The sequence below is a fragment of the Martes martes genome, assembly GCF_963455335.1.
Source record: "Martes martes genome assembly, chromosome: 13".
NCBI classification, from domain to species: Eukaryota; Metazoa; Chordata; class Mammalia; order Carnivora; family Mustelidae; genus Martes; species Martes martes.
This window is the reverse complement of record NC_137901.1, coordinates 78,110,771-78,138,404: the sequence shown is the minus strand read 5'-3', so window position 1 is coordinate 78,138,404 and position 27,634 is coordinate 78,110,771. Positions and strand designations below refer to the sequence as shown.

At 46.2% G+C, this 27,634-nt stretch overlaps 1 protein-coding gene across 1 annotated transcript in view; it reads left to right on the top strand.

The window, feature by feature from the left end:
- Positions 1-1,132: 1,132 nt before the first annotated feature.
- CCDC60 (coiled-coil domain containing 60) overlaps positions 1,133-27,634 on the top strand; it is a gene marked incomplete at both ends in the record, with an annotated part of 154,817 nt that continues 128,315 nt past the window's right edge. Inside the window, 1 exon segment of the mRNA XM_080822231.1 lies at positions 1,133-1,222. Coding sequence (XP_080678357.1) covers positions 1,133-1,222 — 90 coding nt within the window.

Below are 27,634 nucleotides of genomic sequence, written 5' to 3'. Positions count from 1 at the left end.
AGGGCTTCACATGAGACTTGATCCCACCACCCCAAGATCACGACCTGAGCCGAAATCAAGAGTCTAGTGCTAAATTGAATGAGCTACCTGAGCACCCCAAATGGTTCTGGTTTTGAATCCCAACCCAGGAGCTTTCTGAGTGACTGGAAGCATGTCATTCAATTTCTCTGTGCCTCAGTTTCCTAGTCTGTTAAACAGGTTAATAAAATACTTTCCTTAAAGATGTGCTGTGGGGAGTGAATCAATATATGTAAAATACTCAGAGCAATGTCTAACACATTCTAAATACTCACTAGAAATATACATGTATGCGGGGGGGCTTTGAAGTATGCATAGGAGTTTGTCAGGTAGAAAGAGGAGAGAACTGTGCGTCTCAAGTTATAAAGTAATTGTGGGGCTGAAGGCAAACATTTAGCTACCCAAGCTAAGTCACAAGAAATCACTAGTGGGTTAGTAGCAGAACAGACAGTTCGGAAGGAAGGAGTTGTTTGTAGTTTGGCAGACAGAAGAGGTCAAGGTCCTCGGGTCTAAGAGGAGAAAGCTGAGTTTGGAGAATGTGGCTCCCTGATTAGTGGCCAGCTCCCAGCCCCCACCCCAGGGGCTCAGAAGAGTTCGCGACTCCGCCCCCACCAATCGCAGCCAATGAGGAAGCCCTGAACCGCGTCCCGTTGCCAGGCAACGGAGTTCCCCGGGCCTGGCAGTTAGCCGGCTTTCTCTAACTAGCAGTGCGGGTGGCCCCTCTGTGGGCCCCCTTCAGATTTTGTCGGTGGAGTGTTTTTTGGTTTTGTTTTTTGGTTCGTATTTTATTTTTGTCTGTAGGAAAGATAATCTCCTTCCAAAGAGGGGAAAGCTCCTGAAAGTCTGTAACTTTCTAAAAACTTGAGTAATTCCGGACTTGCCTGATTCCATCGCCTCTGGACTTCCTTGTCCGGTTTGTCACCCAGATGACTTGCTTTCCTTGCTCCTGGGTCAGAAGCCTCTCTGGAATCTGTATAATTGGCTTTAGGAATCAGGAAGAAATTGCTGGAGCATCTGGAGCATCTCATACCAGTGGCTGCGGAAGTAGAAGATTCTGAAAAAAGAAAAAACAAAACCTTTGAGGGGCCCAGGCTATGCCTGAGGGATTTCCAAGATGACCAAGATACCAGCCACCAAGAAGATGCAGAGTGCCCCCAACACAGGGGCCCTCTGGCCCTTTTATGCCTCAGAACATCTAACACAGGTAGGTCTTCCCGCTCTGCCGAAACCAATCATGTTTTCAAGGCCAAGTGAAATAAGAATTAGCCTTCAGGCCAACAAGGGACAGAGGAAGAGAGGAGTCATGGTGTAATTAAATTGTCGACACACATCCCTGTTGCTATCAATGGTTGGTTTCTCGTAAAGAATGAAAATGCCAGGCAGAACACTGAGCGGGGCCATCCTATTAGCCAGTAATTCCAAAATGATAGAATAAATCGGCAGTGACACGGTAGAACATCAGAAAAAAATTAAGATGAATTGTAGGTTTGCCATTGCAGAAATTATTTTCAGAGATCCACTGGGCTCGAGGTGCGGGCACACCCTCTCTCTTATGGAAAGACTGCAGAGTCAAACTTTCGGTTGTGAAGCCTGAATTTTCTACTCACCAGCTACTGAGATAAGACAGGTTGCTTAGCGTCCCTGAGCCTTTATTTCCTTGTGTCTACAAAGTGAGACCAGGAACATCAACTAGGCAGAAACAGTGTTAGGACTAAGGAGGCTATGGAGGTTGGTTAGCAGGATGCTAACACTTGATAGTGTATCTATGTGACATAAAATACTTTTGTTGATCAAAAAAAAAAAAAAAACAACACAGAAAAATCATTAATAGGTACTCAATGACCACAGTCAAGTGTTTCTGTTTTCAAATGATCATAACTGGACAGTTCTGTCTTTGTTAAGTGTGTCTTTGTTATTGTATCCACACACTATGTTCCTGCTGACTGGCCAAGGTAGGGGAACTGTGGGAAGGAGGGTCACAGGCAACCCTAGTCCACTGTGGTGTCTTATGGCTCAGAGTCCTGCCCCAGAAAGGAGGGCCTGGGGAGAAGTCGGTGCACAAAGGAGAGCTTAAAAATCACCTTTGGTTCCCCGGTAGTCCAAGGTGTTTCTGAGCTTCTCCCTTCTAAGAATGAACTCATCTGCACCCACCCCTCATTTTTCAGCTCTCTTAGTGAGCTCACTCTGCAAGATGCAGTCTTCCTGTTATCTCCTTTCATCTCAAAACGATAGACAGAAGTGAGTTCCATCTGGAGCAGTCCCCTCTGGGACTGAACTTCCTTAGCAGTGGGGGAAGAGAATGAGGAACAAGGTGGGCTTTTTGGAAGCAGGTGGAGTGTGAGAGCATGGGCGGTGGACCCAAACAGCCTGGGTCTGAACCCTGGATCTGCCCCTTAGCAGCCCTGTGACCTTGGGCCATCTTCAGAAACGTCTCTGCTTCTGTGTTACCACCTGTCAAATGGGGAAATCTCATTGTGCCTTCTCTTGATACATAGCAAACACTCCCTCGAATTCAGTTACATTGTTGTTTCATCCATTCAGCAAACATATATGGAACCCCTATTATGTGCTAAACACTTGCTCTTGGAACGAATGGGGCTTGATTTTTAAAATTTCATGATCTATAGTGTGTATGTTTGGGAGGTGAAGGGTAAGAAATAGATAATGATAATGCAGAGTGAAAAGCATCGTTGGGTATTGTGAGAACTCAGAGAAAGCTAACTCGTGTGTGTGTGTGAGAGAGAGAGAGAGAGATTTGAAGAACTCAGGTACCCAAGTAAACGCAATAGAGTTTTCCATCTTGGGATAGAGAGATGAAGAAAAGTAGAGGAAGGTACAGAGGTTGGAATGGCCATGTCTTTCTTGGGAAAAGGGTTGGTGGAACTCAGGAAGGTCAAGAAAAGGGAAGGAGGTTTCCAGGGAACTGTTGAATAAACTAAGGCTTTAGACAAAAAAGGTTCATTGAAATCCCGCTGCCCTTGCCCCACTTTCTAGGAAATCATAAAGACCCTAGGGAGTCACTGGCTCACATCTGAATTATCATGCTTTTAGAAATTACAACTTTTTAGAGCTACTGTAAAGCACTGGTTAACCTAAGCGAGGCTGACTAATAAGAGACGAGCCACAAGGAAATGTGTACAAATTAGGACCCACTTCTGGTGTCAAACCAAGTCAAACCAGTAATAACTGCAGAGATGTTAACGCCAATGATAACAGCTGGCACAACCCGAGTATTTACCACCTGCTGGATTCTGAGCTAGATCTTCCAGAACCATCTGCAACACTTCAAGGTGAGCTGCTAACCTCCTCACAAGATAGATGGCAACATGAAGGCCCAGAGAGAACAGATCCTTTATCCAAGGACGCTGGCCAGCAGGGAATGAATGGACTTGAACTTGGATCTGTCTGTCTCTAGGGTTCCAGTGCTCCCTGCGTCCGTCCGCATGCTAATCAAGCAGTGAGAGAGAGGTTAGCCTGCACCACAGGGGGACAGAAAAAGAAGGTCACCGGCCAGTCACTGGCTTCAGATCACCTTCAGGTTTATCGGGGAAGGGAGGCACGGGGAGGGGGCACATAGAGGCCCCCCTCACTTGGTCAGGCAGCCAGGTGAGTGTCTGCTGAGGAGTGATTGAGGAAGGAGCTAGTTTCTCAGAGGAGAAGGGTGCGGCCACATTGGGCTGCACGGGAATACCACCAACTATGGGTCCACCATGCTCTAGTGCAATGACACGTGGGGGGAATCCCTCCCCAAAGGGTCCTGAAGCCCTCTGAAGCTAGGCATTTTCTTTCCTACAGGAAGGAAGGTGCTACGTCCTAATGTTATAATGGCACCCTGCCTTGCACAGTCTTCCTGTAGTTTTGAAAACCACAGATGTGATACGCAGATCCTCTGCTGGAATGTCTTTTGTTGAGCAAACCTTGTAGTTCCCCTCACCCCCACATTGGGCTCCCTAATCTTTGAGGGAGTTCCTTTTCCCTTTGTTTCCCAAGGAAGCAAAGAGAAAACTAATGGGATTAGCCATGGGGAAGGGAGGCCAGTATAGGGAGCATAGCGCATGGCGTGTGTACAGATTACCAGGGATACATTCTCTTCCTTGAAAGGGGCTAAAAAAAGAGAGGCACTTGTTACACACACACACACACCCCAGCCATGTTCTAGAATGGAAATGCAGAAATGGCATTTGGCAAAAACTCTAAAGCTGTGGAATCCTTTAGACAAGCTTTGTTTCTTGGTGCCTTAAATTTCTACCACGCTGTCATTAAACACCCAGAGAGAAAAGTAAGATCCCTAATTTGGGCAGATCCTGACACTGCCAGGATTCCTACTCAGCGCTCTGTTCATATCCCAGCTTAGCGATCTAAAGAGAAGATTCTTCAGCAAACAATGTGAGTTCCAAGCCCAGCTTTGCCACTTGTGGCCTTGAGCAAATGAGTTCCCTGAGCCTCAGTTTGCACATCTGTGAAATGGGCGCATTGCATTTTTATCCAACTTAAGACATCTTCCATTTCAAGATGCGTCATCATCTTTTCGTGCCACTAAGAAAGAAAACTCTACTGATTAAACTATAACCTACTTTCAGTTATGAGATATGCCCCAGTTTAAGAGATGCTAAATGTGGAAAGAAAATGTGTATCTTAGAATAGATGAAACAGCTAAAAGTGCTCCCCTGTTGCAGGATGTTTGGGGATTAGATGAGCTGATATAGCTAAAGCTCTCAGAACAGAGCCTGGCACAGAATAAATACTATGAACTATGAGCCATTATGGCTTTGTTGAATCCTCTGGTGGCTCTGTGACAGAGGTGTTCTTATAAACCTCCTTTAGCACCTGGGTAGACTGAGGCTGAAAGAGGTCCAGGGTCTAGTTCTCTGCCAAGAGGGGAGAAGGGGGCAAATTAAGCAGAATCCCAGGTATAGAGGAGACTGGCCTGAGCATCTCTGCCCCCTCCCCCACTCTCCAGCCTCCACCCCTGTCCCGTCCATTCCCCCCTACCCCTTGATGAGAACAGAACTGCCCGGAGAAGGTCTCAGGGGTCCAGCCCAGTGTACCACCAGTTGGGCTGCCCGGAATCAGAAAAGGAGAACGAAGTAATATTTCAGAAAGAGATCCTCCAACAAGAGAAACCTGGACTCTCAGCATAAGACGTTCCTAGCCGCACAAACACGATATGATTTTCCTCCTTGTCCAGACAGGAGAAATTGTGGCCTGCAGAGGTTAAGTGGCGAGTCACCACCCATCTTTGTTGGAACGGGTCTCAGCTCTGGGTGATTTCTCTGGCCTCTAATCACAGAGGCCACGCCCCCTGCCCCGAATCACTGATTATGCTGGGGGTGGGGGGAAGGGCGGGGGGGGGGAAATAAAAGCTCCCCGGAACACTCAAGATTCAATTCTGAAAAATGTGGCCGGCTGCACCTTCATTTTTTATACGACTCATGACTTAGGCGAGGGAAATAGCAGCCAGTCTTTCTCTTTCTCCAAGGGATTCTTCTGGCTCCGTTGTTAACTGCCCGAGACAATTGCAGAATTCAAGTTGCTTTGTTTTGTTGTTTTCTTTCTGCCCTGATGCTTCGGACTGGTAATGCCTGCTTTGGTGAATCTTGCTGTGTCTAATTGCAGGTCTGTGTGACAGTGAGCTCCCCTCCATGATAAATTGCTGGGAAGGTGCATGTTCATTACCTCCTGACACAGGAAGAGCGATAGGCACTTTCTTTATGCTGGACAAAATGAAGCAAGCTCTTTGTCTTGGCTCCAAAGAGGCAGCTGCTCTGCATGGCAGGGTGGGGGGAGGTAGCGGGTGGGGGGAGGTAGAAGAAACACATCAAAGAACCTAATGGATGTGGTATAAAGTTAGTGAGTAGGGAGGAGCCCTGCCTTTGAGGTCATGGAAAGGGGGGTTCAAATCCCCTCTTTGAGAATCTCTAGTAGGTCGTTCTGTGAAGTGGGTCCAGTTATAACCGGGTCTACTGCATCGATGTTTGGAAAGATTCAATAAAATGACACATGTGAGATACTGAGCATAATATCAGGACACAGTTAACCCTCCCTCACACACACACACCCCCAGCCCACTGGCCAGTAAGTGATGGCAGTAGTGATTACCAGTGCTCCTTGTTCTCGGACCAGACACCACTTTGGAGACGTGTCAGCCCAGATATGAAGTCTGGAGGAGGCTGTGTGTTAACTGCAAAGTCACACAGTGGGGCCCATCATTAGTGAGGCTAAGTCCCAGCTTAAGGGGGGAAGGGAAGAAGGGGGTCGAGGGTTATTTTTTAGAACTGGCCTGAGAGTAGATGTACCTGAAGGGTGGGATGCTGTTAACTGTAGGAGAAGGGTCATTCTGGTGACAGAAATGTTTGACTCAGTTAAAAACCAGAGTTGTAGAAAGGGGAGGGTGCCCCTATCATAATTTGAGTTTCTTGGATTTAATTCTCAGCCCTGTCCCATCATTCATGTTTGAATCCCACAAAGACCCAGAAGGAAATGAAAAAAAAAAAAAAAAAAAAAAAAAAAAAAAAAAAGGAAAACTCTGTGTATCAATTGGGATCATTTTGAAAAGCAGTGACATAAACAAATATGACTTTACTTTCCTCATATAAAAAATCTGGAGGTGAATGCCTGCTAGTATTGGTTCAGAAGCTTGCTAATTTAGGAACAGGCAGGTCTTTTCCCCTCATGGTCATAGAATTGCTGCCCCAGCTCCAGGCATCACATTCCTATCCCAACACAAAGAGGAGAAGGATAATGTGAGCAATGTTTGTCCCTTTTATGAGGCAAACAAAGGCCTTCCAGGAACTTTCCTATTTCCTCTTATGTTTCATTTGCCAGAATAGTGTTGCCTGCCTTTTCCTACTGCAAGAATGCAGTGTGTCCAGCGTGAGTGTGGAAAGCAAGGGCAAAGGAGAAATGAAAGTATGAGAAATAGGTATTGGATGGAGTAATCAGCAGTGACTGTGAATCACAAATGATTTTCCAAAAGCTCAGATATTGGGTGTCCCAAGCAACCCAGTGACTGTGGGGCTCTGGGGCCAGGGGAAAGGTAGAAGCCCTCAATGGAATCATTCAGTCCTTCAAGGAATATTTGTATATGACAACCATGGTGCTAGGTGTTGGGGATATAGAAGTGAAAAAAGACAATCACATGGGACACCCTTCTGGAAACTCTGAAAAAATATGTAGAGGGATAATAGGAAGAGAGAGAGCGGAGACAGTGCAATGGGCAATGTGTGCCATCTTTATTCCTCTGACCCCCTCTCCCCCCACAATCTGGTTCCACCATTTGAGGGAGGGGAGCTTAAGGAAACTCAGGTTATATACAAGGTTTTGCACACTATGGAATGAGCCCTGTCCGCGACACCCTTTCAGTAATCCCACAGCCTCCAAATACTCAGCCGTGAGCTGTGAAATTCAGAAGCTGCAGTATCCATGCGGGGTTCAGTGGCAAGTAAGCTCTTACAGAAAATCTGACAGAAGCCAATTAAACCTTTATTGGACTGAATAAACCAACATATTTTTCTCGGAGATCTTTCTGACAGCTAAATTCAAAATCATGATGGTTGGTAATGGGATACCTTCTATCACAAGATGGTGGCGTTTTTCCTTTCTAAATTCCTGTGTTCAAACTCTCCTGAGAAAATGTCTTGCACGGCTCAATTTTGATCGAATGCCTTTCTGCCTAAATTGGAATTTATGCAATCGGTAGTTTCATTTAATAACTCGAAAATTAGCCATGTCTGGCGACCAGCTTGCAAGCCTGGAAATGCCTCGGGGTTTCTGGGTTTCACAAAGTGAGAAGATTATACTGCTGGGATGGTTGCTGGGATGGGTTCAGTGTTGACAGAGCTTCAAAGAGTCCATGGTGGGCTGTAGCTCAGTGGTAGAAAAGACAGGGACTAATGCCCCAGAAACGTGTGTTCAGATCTTGCCGGATGTCCCCTCGAGGGCAAGATCATCTCCAGTAGAGAACCATGACAGTGAGGGACTACTAGTGTCCTCAACACCTTGCCCCAAGTTGAATGCTTCTCTGATGGTGAGACATTTCCCATTGCAATAAATGATGCCATTGTGTACCCAACTGTTCAGGCAAAAACCCAAACTTCCTCTTTGACCCCTCCTTCCCCATCAGCCCTTAGGTCCAGCCAGCTGCCTCAGGGCAGGTGTTCTGCAGGACTCTGGCTCCTTCCCCAAGGTCACTGTCCGGTCCAGCCTACCACTGTCTGTCGCCTGGACTATGCCACTGGCCCCTGACTGCCCTCATTACCTTCAATTTGATCTTCTTCCAACCCATTCTCTTTCAGTGCAAGTAGGATATGGTCATTCCTCTGAATAGAACAATTAAATGGCTCTCCATTGCCTTCAAAATGAAGATGAATGTCTTTAACGAGGTTTAAAAGGCTCTGCAGGACCGGGTCCCTGCCAACTCTGCCTGCCTCGTCTCTCATTACTTGGCTCCGACTAGGAAGCCAAGGTAGTTTTTGAATATGTCATGCTCTCTGTCTTCTTCCTCCTCCCGAAACATCCCCTGCCCTTGTTCCTCTGGGTTTCCATGGCAAGATGTTTCCAGAGCTCTGGACAGTGATGGGAGAGGTATGGTCAGCTTCCAATCCCAGCTCTCCCACTACCTGGTCAAATCATTTAACCTCCTAGGCTTCTTCATGTTTATCTGCAGAAGCAGGAAATCGAACCTCACAGTTTTGGGGGTCCCACCCTGCCATGAGATTCTGGAGAGCAAATGATGGCCATCACTTGCTGAGTATCTGGTGCGTCAGGTGCTTTGCATACACTGTTAAAAAACAACCATGCCGTGGGCAGGTGCATTTATTACCCCTATTTGCAGAGATAAAGAAACTGAGGTATAGAAAGGTAACTTCCCCTGAGATGCCCAGAAAGTAGACGGTGGAGTCAGGATTTGAACCCAGGACCGATTCACTAGACAGACCCTGTGCCCTTAAGATAATAAGCCTGTTGATTGCAGTAACAATGGGCAGTAAGCAGACAAACAGCCTTCCGAAAGGGGCGCCTGTCGGTTTGATTTTTAAAGCGTATATTCTCGAGTATCTGGCAGGAAAAAGAAAGTGCCAGTTTTAGCTGGAGGCAATGCAAACAAGACTGTGACGGTGCCTGTGACCACAGACAAGGACATTTGCATTTTCTTGAGCTCTTGCTAAAATATGCCAGTGAGATTTTCTGGAAGAGAAATACAGCTAAGGATGGAGTGGGGGGAACCCTGGATGTGGCTTAGACTCATCTTTCTAAATAATGCTCGTTTCAATGAAGATTTATAAGTCACTTCTAATTAAAGCCGCATTTCTAAGAAAGGCATATTTTGATCCTGGGTCAGTATGCTACCAAGACCTGCTAGATAAAACAGAATGGAAGACAGGCCCAGCTAATGAGCAATGAGGTTCTAGGGTGTATGTGGCTAAGATGTTAATAAGCGTAAGCAGCTTAATTGGGTTGAATAATTTGGGCAAATATCTAGTTAAATGGATTCAGTTTGAATCCAAGCTCTGACCCACTGAATTTTTTATTTTCTACCAAAAAAAAAAAAACAACTCTGCATCGTAATTGCCTGTTGATTTCTTCAACCCTACCCCTAAACTTGGAGCTTTTTGAGGGAAAGGACTGTGCCTTGCTCACAATTCTATCCCCAGAGACTAGTGTGATGCCTGGCAATGGGTAGAAGTTCACTTTTCTTTAGCGTCTGTTCTCAGGATCAAGGATAATCCCAGGTACCAGGTACATCCCTCAGGTAACTATAAGTCCATCCGGACCAGGGCCACAAATGTTTTACTCCCAGGTCATCTGCAGCATGTGCTGGGTGCGCCATAAATATGGATACCATTCTGGTACTTGCTAGGACAAGTTATGCTCTGGTGCCTCAGTTTCCTTGTCTCGCATATGGAAATTGTAACAGTCCCCGTTTTGCAGGGTTGTTGGGAACATCAACGGGTGGTGCTCAGAAAAGCCCCTGGCTATGAGTAAGCCCCTTTCCCCGTAGTAAGTGCTCCTTATTATATAGCACTGTAGTAAGTGCTCCTTAAATGCTATCTTTTCATATTCCCGCTTGAGGATCAAAGCCATGGGCTCCCAAATATCAAGCATTAAAACATTTAAATACTGACATTTCCAAAGACGATGATTCTCATGCTGATCATTTTTATGCATTCAGAAAAAGGCGGCCAAAAGAGTAACAGGAAAAAAATGTTGCATTTCCGAGAGCCCTTGAAGAAAATGCCCAAAAGGCAATTAGCGCATGACTTGCCTGTGTTGGTGTGGCTTATTAGCTGATCCCATCCTCTGCGAATCATATTGCTTCTTTGATATTTTTAGACCTTTTAAAAGAGGCCTTTCAAAACTCAGGAAGCCAAGCTTGTTGATAGGTACCAAGGAATGTGAGCTATGAATCTGTCATCCTCATAGGGATGGAAATGGAATGGGAAAATGGCAGACATGGGGAGCATTCTCTGCGGGGTCCATGGGGACTGCTGTAGGCAGCCTGAAGGCTTCTGTAGCCTTAACCAGCTCTCCTCCCCTTTCCCCTCCCTGCCTCAAACCAACAAATCATCCCCCTCGTCCCCCTTTTCTGTAGCTCCAAGGTCTGCAATTTAAATGACCTCAGCAAAGGGCAATTCTTGAGTTTCCTTGGCCTAGCACACAAACTCATGTCTTAGCACGATTGCGTTGGAACCGGGGCCATGAATTACCCAGGCTTCTAAGTCTTGGTTCTGCTGCCATTAGCCTGCTCTGTGACCTTGGGCTATCTGCTTCACCTCTCTGATGCTGCATTTTCTCAAATGTGATTCAGTCTTGTGAAGATTCAAGATAATGTCCCTAAAGACTGGGTCCAGCCGGAAAGGATGAATGTCCACCATTTGCATTGACATGGATGGAACTGGAGGGATTATGCTAAGTGAAGTAAGTCAAGCAGAGAAAGGCAATTATCAGATGGTTTCACTCATATGTAGAGCACAGCAATAGCACGGAGGACCACAGGGGAAGGGAGGGAAATCTGAGGGGGGAGGAATCAGAGAGGGAGATGAACCATGAGAGACTATGGACCCCAGGAAACAATCTGAGGGTTTCAGAGGGGAGAGAGTGGGAGGAAGGGATAACAGGGTGATGGAGGAGGGCACGTGTTGTGATGAGCATTGGGTGTTATATGTAACTAGTGAATCACTGAGCACTGCATCAAAAACTAATGATGTACTATACTGTCGCTAACTGAACATAATAATAATAATTTTAAAAGACTGGGTCCAGAATGATAACTGAGATTGATTTATGATGAATACCATTCCACATTTTGGTGCTTTAAGTACATCCAACCACCCCCAAGTGCTGATGTGTGTAATGCCAATTTTTTGGTGTAATGACAGTTTTGTTTTGGTGTTTTTGTTTTTGTTTTTGTGGGTTTTTTTTTTTTTCTGGTCAAGGAAAAATGGTATCATATTGAGAAAGAAATCTATCTCCTCATGAATCATCATTCTTTCAAGGTTGTGCTGGGGATAGCCAAATGAAGTACACTTTTGTATCCTCCATGGGGTTAAAAATGGCATGATGTTTAAAATTAAGTAAGTGGCACATTGTGTAGTCGTGATGATGATATTAGAAATAACTGTTATGATTGGTTAACTACTTCCTATGTCCCGTGTGCCATGCCAAGTTCTTCAGTGAATTATCCAATTCCAACCACTTGACAGTGCCAAGAGCTGGGTCCTACTTACCCCATTTTGCAGGTGAGCAAACTGATACATAACTTGACCAGAGTCAAGCTAGTTAGTGGCCCCTCTGCCATTCGGACCCAACTTGGGTCAGACTACAAAGTCCCCATCCCCAACCATGATGTATTACTTTGCAAAGTTAAGCCTGACCATTCACAGGGGCTGTGGTTGAGGGCAAATATGTCCCTACTCTCAAAAGAAGAACATGAAGACGGAAACCCACCTCCTTGAGGGGCTTTGGGGAAGGAGAAGGAATACTAACGGCATCTCATAGGCTATTCTCTTCTAGATTGTCCTCACCGGCCAAGGTCAAAGTTCAGGGGGGTTTCAGAGATACTCTAGTCACCCCAGAAGTCCCTGAACTCAGCAGCTGACAAACATTGCACAGGACTCTCATTTCTTTCCAGCCCACTGCCCAAAATCTCACCAAGTCTCCGTCCCATCTTTTGTAATACCAGCATTACAAAAGCCCTGTCCGTTGAATGAAGCCCGGGATCCAATCAAAACAAGAATTTTGGGGGGGGGGTGCCTCCCCAACTACCTTCAATGATTTTCAGCAAGGGAAGCTTTTCTCCAGCCCCAGCATAAAGATGATGTATCCAGTGCCCTTCCTGCTTGCTCTTGGGTGGTACCAGCCTCACGGTCTCTCCAGGTCACGAGACATAGTCACGATTCACAAATTACAAGCATTGATTCTCGGCACTAATATATTAAGCAACACTTCCACCTTCCTTCAAGGAGAAGAATGTGCTGTTAAAGGACACCTACCTGCGGGGTGCCTGTGTGGCTCAGTCGTTAAGTGTCTGCCTTCAGCTCAGGTTATGATCCCTGGGTCCTGGGATCGAGCCCCACATCAGGCTCCCTGCTCAGCAGGAAGCCTGCTTCTCCCTCTCCCACTCCCCCGCCTCTGTTCCCTCTCTCACTGTGTCTCTCTCTGTCAAATAAATAAATAAAGTCTATAAAACAAAACAAAACAAATAAAACACCTACCTGCTAAGGACAGCTTAGGATGGCTTGCTGCAGGTCGTTTGCCACGAGGGAGGGCAGTGTGGGCAATGCTCTTTCCTTTACCCACATAGGAGCTCCTGCTCCCCTTAGCTTTCTGTGTCGGCTGGAAGGGAAAATAGGGAGCACAGGAAAGTTCTCAGTGGCACCGCCATAAAAGATCTGTATTCTTGTAGGACCTAGCAAAGGTCTAAAGCTGGCTCTTTTCTCCTATGGGCACCTCTGTTGGCCCTTTGGAAGTTCTCTACTGCGGCCTCCCAAATAATTCCCGCTCTCTACACATTGTCCATCAGATGCATGGCCCTCAGATTCTGGTTTACCAGTAGTCCGCTCCACCTAGACTCCCAACCTTGGCATCTCCTGGGCTTCTGATAGGAGCCACAGTGGGCAAAACCCCAGGTTAACATTCCTGCCTGGGGTGTCCCTTCTGGTGCCCAGGATTTACACCCACTTGACACACCATCGAAGACAAACACCACTTCCTAACCCAGCCCCAGCCCTAGGAGCACCTGCTAGCCTGCCTCTGTCCTCTGGATTTGCCAGGAGAGGGTCCGGGACCAGCTCAGCAGTCCCCCAGCTGCTGGGCTCACACTTCAAACTTGTGAGCAGGCCCACCAAAGCCTCTGTTGTTCCATCTGAAGTGAAGGACACAGCATCCTCCTCCCTTTGGGGTCAGGATTCAAAGCATCCCGGCAGGTGTTGTTGAAGAAATCCCTCCAGAAACCCCTTTCTCCCTTTCCGTTCTCTGTTTTTTACATTCTCAAAGTGGATAAGGATTGAGGGATCCGTTCTCCTACAGCTACCTCGAAGATGCCATCAAGGTGGTCTCTCTCTCCTTTTATTTGGAGTGGGACGCCCGTGGCATCTTACCTCCTCTGTCTACACCATCCTACCTGTTGGTCCATCTTGCTATCCTGCTACCTACTGAGGGTTCACAATGCGCCAGGTGATTTACAAACACTATCTTGAGGCCTTCTGACAGCCCCGTGAGGGAGGCGCTACCTCCTCCATTTTACCGGTCCAGACGACGCTCAGTCCCAAAAGGTGACTCGGGTGACAGAGAAGCCGAGACTCAAACTCAGGCCGGCCTGGCTCTGAAGTCCCGTTTCGTCCTCTCTGCTCCGTGCCCAGGGCTGTTAATACTGGCTGGGACAGGGACCGGGCTTCACCCTCAAGTCTCCAAATTCAGTTCTAGACCAGGCTTCTACAGCCACAATCTTCTTGTCGCCGAAGCCTTTCTGAGCTCATCCGAAGTCACAGGAGCATCCTGGGGGAGAACGTCACACTGTCCACAGAAGTCACATCAAATGCAGCCATCTCATGGTTACTCACAAAACAAAGTGTCCTTTTTCTTCCTTTTTGATATTAGAACATGGTCCTACTGCAAATTGACTTGAAAGGAAGCTGGACTCTATTGTTCCTTGTCTGCCTGTGAAGGATGATCGCTCCTCCTGGCACCTAAAGGACCTGAATGTAATACAAGGGTAGGGCCCTTAATGAAGGGGCGGGGAGGCTGGTCAGAGGTCAGACACCCCCCCCCCCCGCCGGAAGCAGCCAGCCCCAATTTGGGGAGAATCAAAAACAGTCACTCCCCAGAAAGCAGTTTGTATTTCACTGAAGTTCTGGAAGCTGTTTCTCTCTCTCCCCATCTCCTCCTCCCTCCCTCTCTGGCCTTTGTATCCTAACTTCAGCAATATCTGTTAGCTCTTCTGATGCTTCCTTTTAGCTTTGTTAATTCTTGTAACAATTTCACATGTTTAAAAAAAGAGAAAAGGGATGCCTGGGTGGCTCAGTCGATTAAGCCGATACCTTCAGCTCAGGTCATGATCCCAGGGTCCTGGGATCGAGTCCCGTATCCGGCTCTCTGCTCAGCAGGGAGCCTGCTTCTCTCTCTGCCTCGGTCTGCTTGTGCACACTCTCTCTCCCTCTGACGAATAAAAAAGTAAAATCTTTAAAAAAAAAAAAAGAGAGAGAGAGAGAGAGAGAGAGAGAGAGAGAGAGAGAAAGCCCCAGACAGCCTGGCCTCATGGACACCAGGGGAAGGCGGCATTTCAGACCAATCACTAAGCCATCCAGTCCCACAGACTCACGGTTTCATTAATGCTCTTTTCATTTCCCCTGGATTGTAATGGAGCCTCTTCTGTAATTGTGTACTTTAGGTAAATAGATCATTGGGTAAGATTGATAGCAGGGTGGCCCGGGTAACATTTTACACCAGAAGCAGAAGAGTACAAGGGTGTCTCCAGCTGTAAATGACAGAACCACAATTCATGCCGTGTCGTTTAAGGGTGTGGAGGGCTCTTCCGACATAAATCAACATTTTCTGAAGCCTGGCTTTTCTGCTTTCACAAAGAAAAAGGAGCTTTCTTTCCAACTAGACACACAGCACCAGAGTTTCAGGCAAATGTGGGGTTTGTTTTGATAATGAACTTGATACCCAGTTACAACTCAGTAATACAGACCACGTGATGTCATTGCAGCTAATTCCTGCATTTTACAAACCCTGGGTCGTAACAAAAGATATTGCTGGCCCCAAATGAATTTTTTAAAATGAACAGACCCCACAAGGGCCCAACGGGTTCAAGGCTGAAACGGTACAGTCTTTTGCGGAAAGCGCGAATTCACTGGCGTGCCTTTGCTGCTGATTCAATCAGGGTCACCCAGCACTCAGACACGTCTTTGTCTTCAAGGACAGGTAGACTTGCAGGCCAACAGAACCCAAGCTGAAGAATTCCTTCCGTAGGTTCAGGAAGCAGAACAGCCCAGACCAACAGGTTCTCCAGCTGAGAAATGCCGAAAATGAGGAGACGCCACCCAGAACCACAGAGCCCTAGGGAAACATTGAAGGGCATCTGTCCAGCTGTCTGTCCAAAGCAGGAGCATGGGATGATGGTATCGCTGGCCCTGGAGTCCGCCTGACACAGGATGAGCCCTGCTCTGCTACTTGTCGGCTGCAGGACTCTGGGCAAACCGCCTCGTGCTGCAAGCCTCAGTTTCCTTTTTGGCAAAATGGGGAATAAAGGCGGTTCCTACTGTTAGGATCCTCGTAACTTAGGTAACCAGAGTATCCTGGTCTCAGAGAGCGCTGACCAGAGATGGGTGTAGAACTTAGATGTGGTCTGATCTATATTTTCTTCCTGCTTGTTGATAAAATTGCTGATGGGGTCCAGGCTGATATTTAGGGCTTATTACAAGAAGACAAATTAGGATCTTCTCTTCAAGAAGCTTTCGCTGGCTCTTTCCCTTGTCTCCTCCCCGATCCAGTTCAGCAGGGTTCCACAGTCCTAGCTCCTGTCACACACCTGCTCATGGGACTTGTGTCACTACCCACAAAGAGGGTCACTGAAGCAGGGACCTCCATTCATGCTCTTTGAATTCCCTGATTTATCCAATAACTATTCGCGGCACATCTATTATGTGCCAGTCTCGGGGAAGACAATAAATATTCGTTGACTGTATTATTTCAAGATCTTCCCAAAAGAGAGGACCTATTACATCTACTTACTTTGAACAATACAAATCCTATTGGAAATGTATTGCTCTTGGTACATTTTTTTTTAAAGCATCCACTCATTCTTACCTGTAGGTTTTCTGGCAATATTCTAGAAGCCTATTCACTTCTGGGAACATGCCCTCCCTGCCATCTTTAGTGACATTTCTTTGGCCATTTCAGCTCACAGGTGCTTTATAGAAGACTAGGTTTCCTTAAATGCTGCCCCCTTCCTTTGTTATTGGAACTTTGCTTGCTTCTTCCTTTCATTTCAATCACATTCATTCATTCGCTCTTCTCCATTTGATTCATTTCATTCAAAATTTCATTTTCCAGAATCCCCACGCATCTAACCCCATATTTCTTTCTAGAGCCTTTCGCCATGAGTTCATATCAACCTTTTCATGAGATTTTTTTTTTTTTAAGATTTTGTTTATTTATTTGACAGAGATCACAAGTAGGCAGAGAGGCAGGGAGAGAGAGGGGGAAGCAGGCTCCCCGCTGAGCAGAGAGCCCGATGTGGGGCTCGATCCCAGGACCTTGGGATCATGACCTAAGCTGAAGGCAGAGGCTTTAACCCATTGAGCCACCCAGGCACCTGAGATTTTTTTAGAATCTCTCTCTTTCTCAAGTCTAGTGCAGAATGTGGTCGGAATTCTCTTCCCTCACAATACAATACCAAGCCCCAGATACATACACTGTGGTCAGCCTTCCCGGCGTTTCTCTCATTCATTGCTTCCAAGTCCATTTTTCACGTTATTCCTGTGTCTGTCCAGAGAATAAATTCCTGGCAATGCAAATGAGAGAGATATCAGATGTTTCGCTTCGGGTTTGTAACAAAGGCCTGAAAAATTGGCCTCTCATCATTGCAGTATCTTGTGTCAGGACTGATTTTGGAGTTTCTAGCATTCACCTGTGTGTTGTGAAGTCTTTTCCCACTATTAGATTTTTTTCCAAATCATTTTATTCTCACCCAAGTGCTTTAAAAAAAAAAACCACTTTTAAAAATTAAAGTATAACACACATAGAGAAAAGTATGCAAATATAAGTGTACAGCTTGATGAAATTTTACGCAGTGAAAAAAAATCTATGCAACTTCTTCACCAAGGTCAAGGGTTAGAGTATTACCAAAGCCCCTGAAACCCCTTGAAGCTACCCCCCTCTCCAGACACAAGCCCCTTCTCCCCAGTGGTAATCACCATCCTGATTTTGATCACCATCAGTATGATTTGCCTGTTTTGTTTTTTTTTTTAAGATTTTATTTATTTTAAAGAGAGCGAGAGAGCCAAGCAGGGGCGGGGCAAAGGGAGAGGGTCACGCAGACTCCCCGCTGAACAGGAAACCTGAGTGGGCTCCATCCCAGGACCCCAGGGTCATGACCTGAACCGAATGCAACGTTTAACCGAGTGAGCCACCCAGGTGCCCCTGGTTGGCCTGTTTTTTTAGATGTCATTGAAATGGAATCATACAGTAGAAACTCTTTTGGACCTGGCTTCATTTGTACATTACGTTTACAAGATTCACTTATGTTTTCATGTGTAACTGTCAGATGTCCGTTCTCATTGCTGGATCGTATCTACTCTCTGAATTACCACAATTTATTTATGCATTTACCTGTCGAACGACTTTTGGGTTGTGCTGTTTTGGGGGGAGGTAAAAGGGGATGGAACTATTACAAAAATGCTGACCTTTCTACATGTCTTATAAAGAAAAAATGCGCAGACTTCTGTTAGGTCTGTGCACGTGGAGGGGATTGCTGGCCACAGGGTATGCGTATCCATTCAGCCTTAGTAGATGACCACCATACCGTCATTCACAGTAACCACAACCATTTACCCTCACACCAGCAGCATATTTGAGTTCCAGCTACACCACATCCTCAACAGTCTTGGTGTTGTCTTTTTTTTTTTTTTTTTCCAAGTAGGCTTCATGCCAGCACGGAGCCCAATGTGGGGCTTGAACTCATGACCCTCAGATCAAGACCTGAGCTGAGATTAAGAGTTGGACACATCACCGACTGAGCCACCCAGGCGTACCCCCCTTTTTAAATGAAGTACAGTTATATTAGTTTCAGGCGTACCACACAGTGATTCGACAATTCTGTACATCACTCAGTGCCCACCACGGTGAGTGTGGTCACCATCTGTCTCCATACAACACCGTGACAGTGTTGTCAACTGTATTCCCTTTGCTGTACTTTTCATCCCTGTGACTTAGTTATTTTATAACTGGAAGTCAGTCTTTTCTTATTTTAGTTATTTGAGTGGGTGTTTAGTAGGGAACACCTTGTGGTTTTAATTTGTGTTTCCCTAGTGCCAAATGAGGTTCCCATCTTTTCATAGATTTATTGGCCATTTGGATACACCTTCCTGGGAAGTGCCTGTCCAAGTCTCTTGCTCACTTTCTCACTGTCACATACATCTAAGATCCACTGCCAGGTGTGGGGAAACTGGGGCTTTTGAACAGTGCAGGTGGGAGTGGAAATCTGTCCGTGTTTGGAGCATGGTTTCAAATAAATTAAGATCTTTTATGCAGTCATTTCACGTTGGGTACTGATCATACAATAATGTTCCTGTAGCATCATGCTTAGCAAAATAAGTCCATCAGAAAGAGACAATTATCATATGGTTTCACTCATATAAGAAACATAAAGGAATAGCGCAGAGGATCGTAGGGGGTGGAAGGGAAAAAACGGAACGGGAAGAAGTCAGGGAAGGAGAAAAACCATGAGAGACTCTTAACTGTGGGAAAGAAACCGAGGGCTGCTGGAGGGGAGATGGATGGGGGGATGGGGTAACTGGGGGACAGGCATTAAGGAGGGCACGTGATGTGATGAGCACTGGGTGTTATATGCAAGTGATGAATTACTGAACTCTACATCTGAAACTCTTCTTTAAAAGATGTTGGCTGGGGATGCCTGGGTGGCTCAGTGGGTTAAGCGGCTGCCTTCGGCTCTGGTCATGATCCCAGGGTCCTGGGATCGAGTCCCACATCGGGCTCCTTGCTCGGCAGGGAGCCTGCTTCTCTCTCTGTCTCTGCCTGCCTCTCTGTCTGCCCACGCTGACTCTCGCTCTCTCTCTCTCTGACAAATAAATAAATAAAATCTTTTAAAAAATAAATAAATAAAAAATAAAAGATGTTGGCTAATTGAATTTAAATAAAAAAAAACTGTTCCCATAAGTACTGTTCTCAAGAATATATACATGCATATATTCAAAATATACATATATTGTTGAATATATATACATATGTATGTGTTCTTGAGTGCGCACACACACACACACACACACACACACAGAAGGATGCTTATGATAGCTATATTTTGTCAGAAATCTTTCAGTCTCCGGTGACAAATAAAAAGGTGAGGCGGTGTTAGGAGACTCACATTACAGAAAACTCTAGGGGATTTGGCTTCCATTACAGCAGGATCCAGCTTAGACAAAGTCATCAGGAATCTGCCTACCTGTATTCACTCTCCCCATTTCCATCCCTGTGGATTTTATTCTAATGCAAAAGCCTCCGTCGTGTGTCAAAATGGCCATCAGGAGCTCCAGGCTCCAATTCTTCTGGTGTAATAATATTAGGAAGAAAGAAGCATCTCTTTCCCAAATGAGTCCTCAAGAGTCCCATCCCTGACTTTTCCACTTGGATACTGCCCACCCCTGGAGTTGACAGAACTGGGGTCACCCACACCCACACTGAGGATGGGGGAAGGGTAAATTCTTGAGAAGAAAACCCAGAGGCTTTGATCCAAAGAGGGCAACCCAAATGCTGAAAAGGCAAGACAGAAAATGCCTCTTCCAACAGCATCAATATTATTTTTAAGACTGGAAACAACCTAAAATCTCCATCAATAGGAGAGTCAAATAATGTCATGGACATGCATACTATATGCAGCCACTAAAATAAATAAGTAAATCCATATGTATAGACACGAAAAGACGGCCATTATGGATATAGTTTGGTGCGGGGAGGGAAGGTGATTGCTATATGTACATTATAATGAGTGTGACCATGTGATTTCTTGTCCAAACTGGGCACTTATTCAGGGTGAAAGAAAGTGGTATAATTAATTACGCTGGGACAACACACATAATTGAAGACTGCCCTGGGAAAACATATATGAACAGTGGCCAGAATTATAATCCCATATTTATTCAAATTTCTATATAGTTATGTCTGTAATCTATCTATCTACCCATCAGTATACATATATATATATATATATGTTTGTTTATATATATATGTTTGTCTTTATTTAAGAAAGACTTGGAAGTTGGGTACCTGGCTGCCTCAGGTACCCAAAAGTAAGCTCTAAACCCACATTGGGTTTAGAGCTTACTTTTTTTTTTTTTTTAAGATTTTATTTGTTTATTTGACAGACAGAGATCACAAGTAGCCAGAGAGGCAGGCAGAGAGACAGAGGGGGAAGCAGTCTTCCCGCTGAGCAGAGAGCCCGATGTGGGACTCGATCCCAGGATGCTGGGATGATGACCTGAGCCGAAGGCAGAGGCTTTAACCCACTGAGCCACCCAGGCGCCCCAGTAGTTCATTCCTTTTTACTGGGGAGGAGTGTTGCATTGTTTGCATATACTGTGATTTATGTATGCACTGTCCCATTGATGGACATATAGGGTGGTTCCAGTTTGGGACTATTATGAATAAAGCTGCTTGGACATGCTTTTTTATTTTGTGTGTGTGTGTGTGAACATCTATACACACAACTATTTTAGGGATTTCTGGGTCACAGAATAGGGGTATGCTTAGTTTTATCAGAAATCACCAACGTCCCGAAGTGTCAGCGGTGTGTGAGAGTTCCAATTGTCTCCATCCCCATCAAAACAGCCTTGTTAATTTGAGCCCTTCTGGTTAGATGTGTAGGGAGAGCTGACTGTGACATTAATTTGCATTTCCCTGATGAGTAGTAATGTTGAGCATCTCTTCCTATGTTGATTGGCCACGTGGATTCCTCTTTGGGAAGTATCCGAGTCTCTCTTTTTTCAATTGGGTCGTCTTTTTATTATTGATTTGTAGGAATTCTTTATCTATCCTAGATAGGAGTCCTTTGCCACATGTATGTATATGTTATCCGGGCTTCTCTTACTCCTTCTGTGGTGCCCACTGATGAGTAGAAGTTGTTAATGAAGTCAGCTTTATCAACGCTCTCTTATTACAGTTGTTGCTTTTTTTTTTTTAAGATTTTATTTATTTGGGACGCCTGGGTGGCTCAGTTGGTTAAGCCGCTGCCTTCGGCCCAGGTCATGATCCCAGAGTCCTGGGATCGAGTCCCGCATCGGGTTCCTTGCTCGGCAGGGAGCCTGCTTCTCTCGCTGCCTCTGCCTGCCTCTCTGCCTGCTTGTGTGTACTCTCTCTGTCTCTCTCTCTGGCAAATAAATAAAATCTTAAAAAAAAAAAAAAATTAAAAAAAAAAAAAAAAAAAAAAAAAAGATTTTATTTATTTATTTGACAGACAGAGATCACAAGTAGGCAGAGAGGCAGGCAGAGAGAGAGGAGGAAGCAGGCTCCCCGCTGAGCAGAGAGCCTGATGTGGGGCTCGATCCCAGGACCTTGGGATCATGAGCTGAGCCGAAGGCAGAGGCTTAATCCACTGAGCTACCCAAGTGCCCCACAGTTACTGATTTTTAAAAAAAATATATATTTAGGGCACCTGTGTGGCTCCATTGGTTGGGCCACTGCCTTCAGCTCGGGTCACGGTCCCGGAGTGTCCCAGGATCGAGTCCCGCATCTGGCTCCAGTTCCGCGGGGAGTCTGCTTCTTTCTCTGACCTTCTCCCCTCTCATACTCTCTCTCTGTCTCTCTCTCAAATAAATAAATAAAATCTTTAAATATATGTGTATATTTAAAGATTTTATTTATTTATTATTTATTATTTAAATATATATATTTAAATAAAGCCACAAGACATGGTTATTAACATGGCTTTAAACAGTCAATTTTCTATCAACGTGAAGAGACTCTTTCTGGTCTCTCTCTCCATCTGGGAACAACTTCCTCAGCTAGGAGACTTGCGTTAGTATTTCTTGTGGTTCAGGATTGCTGGTGACAAATTCCCTCAGCTTCTGCGTGTCTGCAATGTCTTTATTTTGCTGTCCTTTTTGAAGGATATTTTTATTGGCTACAGAACTAGAGGTGGGCAGGATTTTTGTTTTGCTTTTTCGTGCTCTCGAGATGTTATTCCGTTGTCTGATGGCTTTCGTAATTTCTGGAAAGGACCCTTCTCTCCCTGGAATTTTAGTCCATCTACTCTTATTTCCATGGTTTTTCAGTGTCTTTGAAAATATTACTTTTGTCCTTTATCTTTTTATCTTCTTGTTACAATGAGAACAGTGGGTTCCCACTAACTGCTGCATCAACTCGGAAACTGAAGTCAGCCTCTTACTGGGGAGAATTCAAGCTGCTGCCCTTCTTCCGTCACCTGGTTTTTCATTTGTTTGTTCATTCTTCCCTTCCTTCCTTTTCGTCCTTCTTTGTGCTTTTTGTTTCCCTGGTTTATTTTTTAATCAACTTTTTGGAGTATAATTTACATACAATAAAATGCAAACATTTTAAGTCTACAGTTCAATGAGATTGACAAACGTATGCACCCCCATGCACCCACCCACCCGCCCAATCAAAATAGAGAGCAGTTTCATCATCATTTCCTGCTCCCCTGGGGTCAATCCCTTCCTCCCACCCCAGCCCCAGGCAGCCACTGATCTACTTTCTATCACCGTAGATGACTCTGGCCTGCTCTCACATTTCCTATGAGCTGAAACCTACAACACATACTCTTCTATCTCTGGCTTTTTTTCATTCAACGTGTCCAAGACTCATCCCCGTTGCTGGATACACCTGTAGCTCGCTCCTTATTACTGGTGAACTGTATTCCATTGGGTGACTGTATCAGAGTTTATCCATTCTCTTGTTGGTGGACATGTGAGTTGGTTCCAGTTTTTCTTCCTTATTAAAATCCGAAATGCTGTCAGTAATTTCCCAGTGCAGCTCATAACTGATGCACGTCCTAGTGACCAGAGCACAGTCCTGGCACTCTTGGAAGCCTCAGCCTAGGTGTCAGATCCGTGTCGGAAAAGTAATCACAGGCGTGATGAATGTTGCAGAAAGGCAAACCCGGGCTGCCCCAGAGCAAACAGCAAGAACACACTGGAGGAGCATTTGCGATGAGAATCAGGGATGGTAGGGAGGGAACACAGTGAAGTTTGAGGCAGGGTCTGGGTGCAAAAGAAAATTCAGCGGACATAGAAGGCAGACGGAATTAGTTCATCACTGAACGTCTACCTAGTGACAGAGACACTGTGGTAGACATTTTATTTTTTCAAAGATTTTATTTATCTATCAGAGAGAGAGAGAATGTGAGAGAGAGAGAGGGAAAGAGAGAGAGCGTGCACACATAAGTAGGCAGAGTGGCAGGCAGAGAAGCAGGCTCCCTGCCGAGCAAGGAGCCTGATGTGAGACTGGATCCCAGGACCCTGGAATCATGACCTGAGCTGAAGGCAGCGGCTTAACCAACTGAGCCACCCAGGTGTCCTTGTGGTAGACCTTTAAATATATATATATATATATATATTTTTTCATCTAATCCTCAAAACAACTGTGGGAAGTATTTAGGCTCCATTTTGGCAACGAGGAGGCTGACATTCAGGTAAATGAGCTAACTCGTCCCAGGGGACACCATTATTGGTCAACTAGGATTCAAACCCAGCTCTGTCTGGCTCCAACCTCCACGCCTCCCTCCTGACCTGAGGCCCAACCCTGGTGAGACTGAGTGCAGGGGAGATGGAAAGACAGGAATACATTAGAGAAAGATCAATGCACACACACACACACACACACAGAAAACACAAAAAACAAAAACAAGCCAGAAACATATTTATTAAGTGAATAAATACCTAAGAAAAAAAAGCCTTAGCATATTTTCTCATTTGTATTTATTTAATTGCTTAAAGATAAAAATAGGCATCCCTGCCACATTTATCAAATCCCATCCATTCTGCCCCACGATGTCACATCATGTGAGTGTAGGCCCTTGGGGGTGCGGTGGTGGTTGGGTGTGTGCGTATGTGTGTGCAGGTGCGCATGTGTGTGTTGTGGTCAGAGGCAAGAGCGAGAAGAAAGCGGGATCAGAGAAATACCAAGAGGTGTTTACAAACTAAAGGGCAGAGAGATCTATCAGTTAACCACAGTGAGATAAATAGTACTGCCAATTAATTTTATATTCTCAGAAGCGGGGAGCAGAGAACGCTGCCTGAACAAGGAAAGCGTCACTGGGAGCTTTCATATTTGGTGGCGCCTGCCATGTAATTTGTCCCCTTTTTCCACACAGAAATGTGTGGTATTAACTGGGGAAGTGATTGGAATACCGGCGGAGGCTGACTTTGATGGGAAACACACAGGCGGGTGCCTAACAGCCGGTGGAGATCAGAGACGGTCTCTCTCCAGCAAACTCACAAATTGCGATCTGCTTAATAAGGGAAGGGTGCCGGGGCCAAGACTGCGACGCGTAAAAGGACTGTGCGTCCCACCCGGCGTCCCAGCCTCCCAGTAGCAGTCATAGTTAAGATGCACGGACAGCTTACCGGCTACATGCAGAGGGCACGGTGGTCCTTCACCAGCGCTCATTCATTTCATCCCCAAACAGGCACAGAAGGGAGAGGATTTTATTACCCCCATTGTAGAGAGAAGAAAACTGAGGAGAAAGATGCTGGAGACTAGGTCAAGGGTATGGAGCCAGCAGCCCCTTCTGCCTTTCACCAAAGCCCTTGATTTTTTTTTTTTAAGATTTTATTTATTTATTTGGCAGACAGAGATCACAAGTAGGCAGAGAGGCAGGGAGAGAGAGAGAGGAGGAAGCAGGCTCCCCGCCGAGCAGAGAGCCCCATGCGGGACTCGATCCCAGGACCCTGGGACCATGACCTGAGCCGAAGGCAGAGGCTTTAACTCACTGAGGCACCCAGGCGCCCCCAAAGCCCTTGATTTTAAACCTTTGCTTTATCCTGGATCCCTAGGGCAGAGGGGGCACCGGCGGGGGAGCACAGGATGACAGGCAGTCCCTGCCAGAAGGCCTGAGAAACCCCACTCCCACGTGGACAGATAAACTGCGCTCTGGGGATGGAGATGATGCTCCGTGAGGAGACCCAAGCAGTCAGAGAGAATCTTAAACTCCCAGAACGCATGTGCCCATTCTCCTAATTTGAGCGTTAGGAAAACTGAGGTCCAGAGCAAGGCCAGTGGGCCTTGTGTATGTTTCGCACAAGAAATACAGCCTTGAGGCGCCTGGGTGGCTCAGTGGGTTAAAGCCTCTGCCTTCGGCTCAGGTCATGATCCCAGGGTTCTGGGATTGAGCCCCACATCAGGCTCTCTGCTCAGCAGGGAGCCTGCTTCCTCCTCTCTCTGCCTGCTTCTCTGCCTACTTGCGATCTCTAGCTGTCAAGTAAATAAATAAAATCTTTAAAAAAAAAAAAAAAAGGAAAGAAAGAAAGAAAAAGAAATACAGCCTTCAGGGACCGGCCTCCGTGTCCCAGTAGGATCAAGGTGAGCCACCCCAGAAGGCATCTCTTAGGTAAGAACAGAAGTAATACCAAACACTTCTACTGTACTCCCTACGTGCCAGGCTCTGTCCTAACTACTTTCACAAAGATTAACTCATTTAGCTTCCATATGACTCGAAAGGGCAGGTACTGTTATCATTCCCCCCATTTTATAGATGAGGAAACTAAGGCATAGAGAGCTTAACAGGTTTCTCTGAGGTCCCTGGGGCCTACATCCCCACCCTCTGAGTTAATTCCATCTGTCACCGTTCACACAACAGCCTAGACCTCTCCAGGATGAGCAGTGACGCCTTCCCCTCCTTCCTCTGTGGCCGCTCAAGGCTTTCCTTCCCCACATGGTGATCCTGCATCCCACATTCCCTGAGTCCCCCCGCCAGCCCCTGGCCCCACCGACTCTGCATTTGATGTATAGGAGCGTCCCATCTTTCCTCAGTGGCATGGAACGAGTCTCCATGTTAGTGTTTGTGTGCAGGAGCTCAGGAGGCAGACCTGGATCTGAGTCCCAGGGTTGCCCCTCACGGTGACCTTCGCTAAGCTTATATGGACGCCCGGATCAACACTTGAGCTCTGCCCAAATGTCCATCAGCTGACGGGTGGGTAAACAAGGCGGATCCGTGCAGTGGACTATTCCTCGACCACAAACAAGGAAGGAAGTACTGATACACCGACCCATGTGGACAAGCCTTGGAGCCGTGATCCCGAGTGAGAGAAGCCGGACACGCCCAAGGACTCAGCATAGGATCCACTCATATGAGATTCCAGGAAAGGAAAATCTATAGAGGCAAAATATGTCTGTGGTTTCCAGGGGCTAGGGAGATTGGGAGGGTATGGAGTGATAGCTAAAGGGTTTCTTTTTGAGCGGATGAAAATGTTCTAAAACGGACTGTCGTGATGGTCGCCCAGATCTGGGCATTAAGACTAAACCCATGGAAATGCACACTGCAAGGGGGTGAACTGGGCGGTACGTGGATTACATCTCAGTGAAGCTGTTGAAGAAGAAGAAATGGGGGAAGAGGAGGAAGAGGGAGAGGAAGCTCTGAAGCAGGACTGCTTGGGTTCCAATATGGTATCTGCCACTCCCTAGCTCTGCAGCCTCCGGGCTCTCTGCCTGCCTCCCTTTTCCAGTCTAGTGAGAGTGGAGGACGGTGGTAACTGATATGAAAATGTTTAGCAATCAGCATAGCAAAGACCTTGGACCAGCCCTTAACCCTTTGGCTGCTGGATCACGAGGAGGTGGGGGGCGGGGAGTGCAGGAGACAGGCTGGGGTGGCCGGGGGTTGGGGGAAGGGGGGTTGTTTAGAGCATCCCTCCTTGTCCACCAGCAAAGAATCACAGACTTCTGCGCTTAGAGTTTGCAACCACAGGAGAAACCACCGGAAATTCGGTTTGTCATTAGCAGCCACTGAAGCCGTGACTTGCAGGAATACAACAGCGCGTCTGGAGCACTTCTCCTGCCCTTTTGGAGCACCGTTTTCCAGTGCAGAGATTTCCATATAATTAACGCGGGTTCATAAATGTGCCCAACTTGGGTTTCCATGGAGACTCCCCGAGCTTAATTAACGTGGCCAGGGTTGCACCACTGCTCCTCGGTTCAGGCTAACCTCCACTTACTCTCCATTTTATTTTTAATACCCCAAATTTAATAGGCGCTAATTATTTCTCCTCCTCCACTGGTGTCACCCTGCTCCCTTTGCAGTTCTTTTTCCTCTTTTCCTCCTTTCTTGCTTTCCTAATTAATACCTCCGGAGGAGGAAGAAGAGTGGGGAGGAAAGACAAAACCCGTTTCTCTTGGGCGACAGAGGAGGAACCCATGCAAAGGTAAATCTCACACTGGG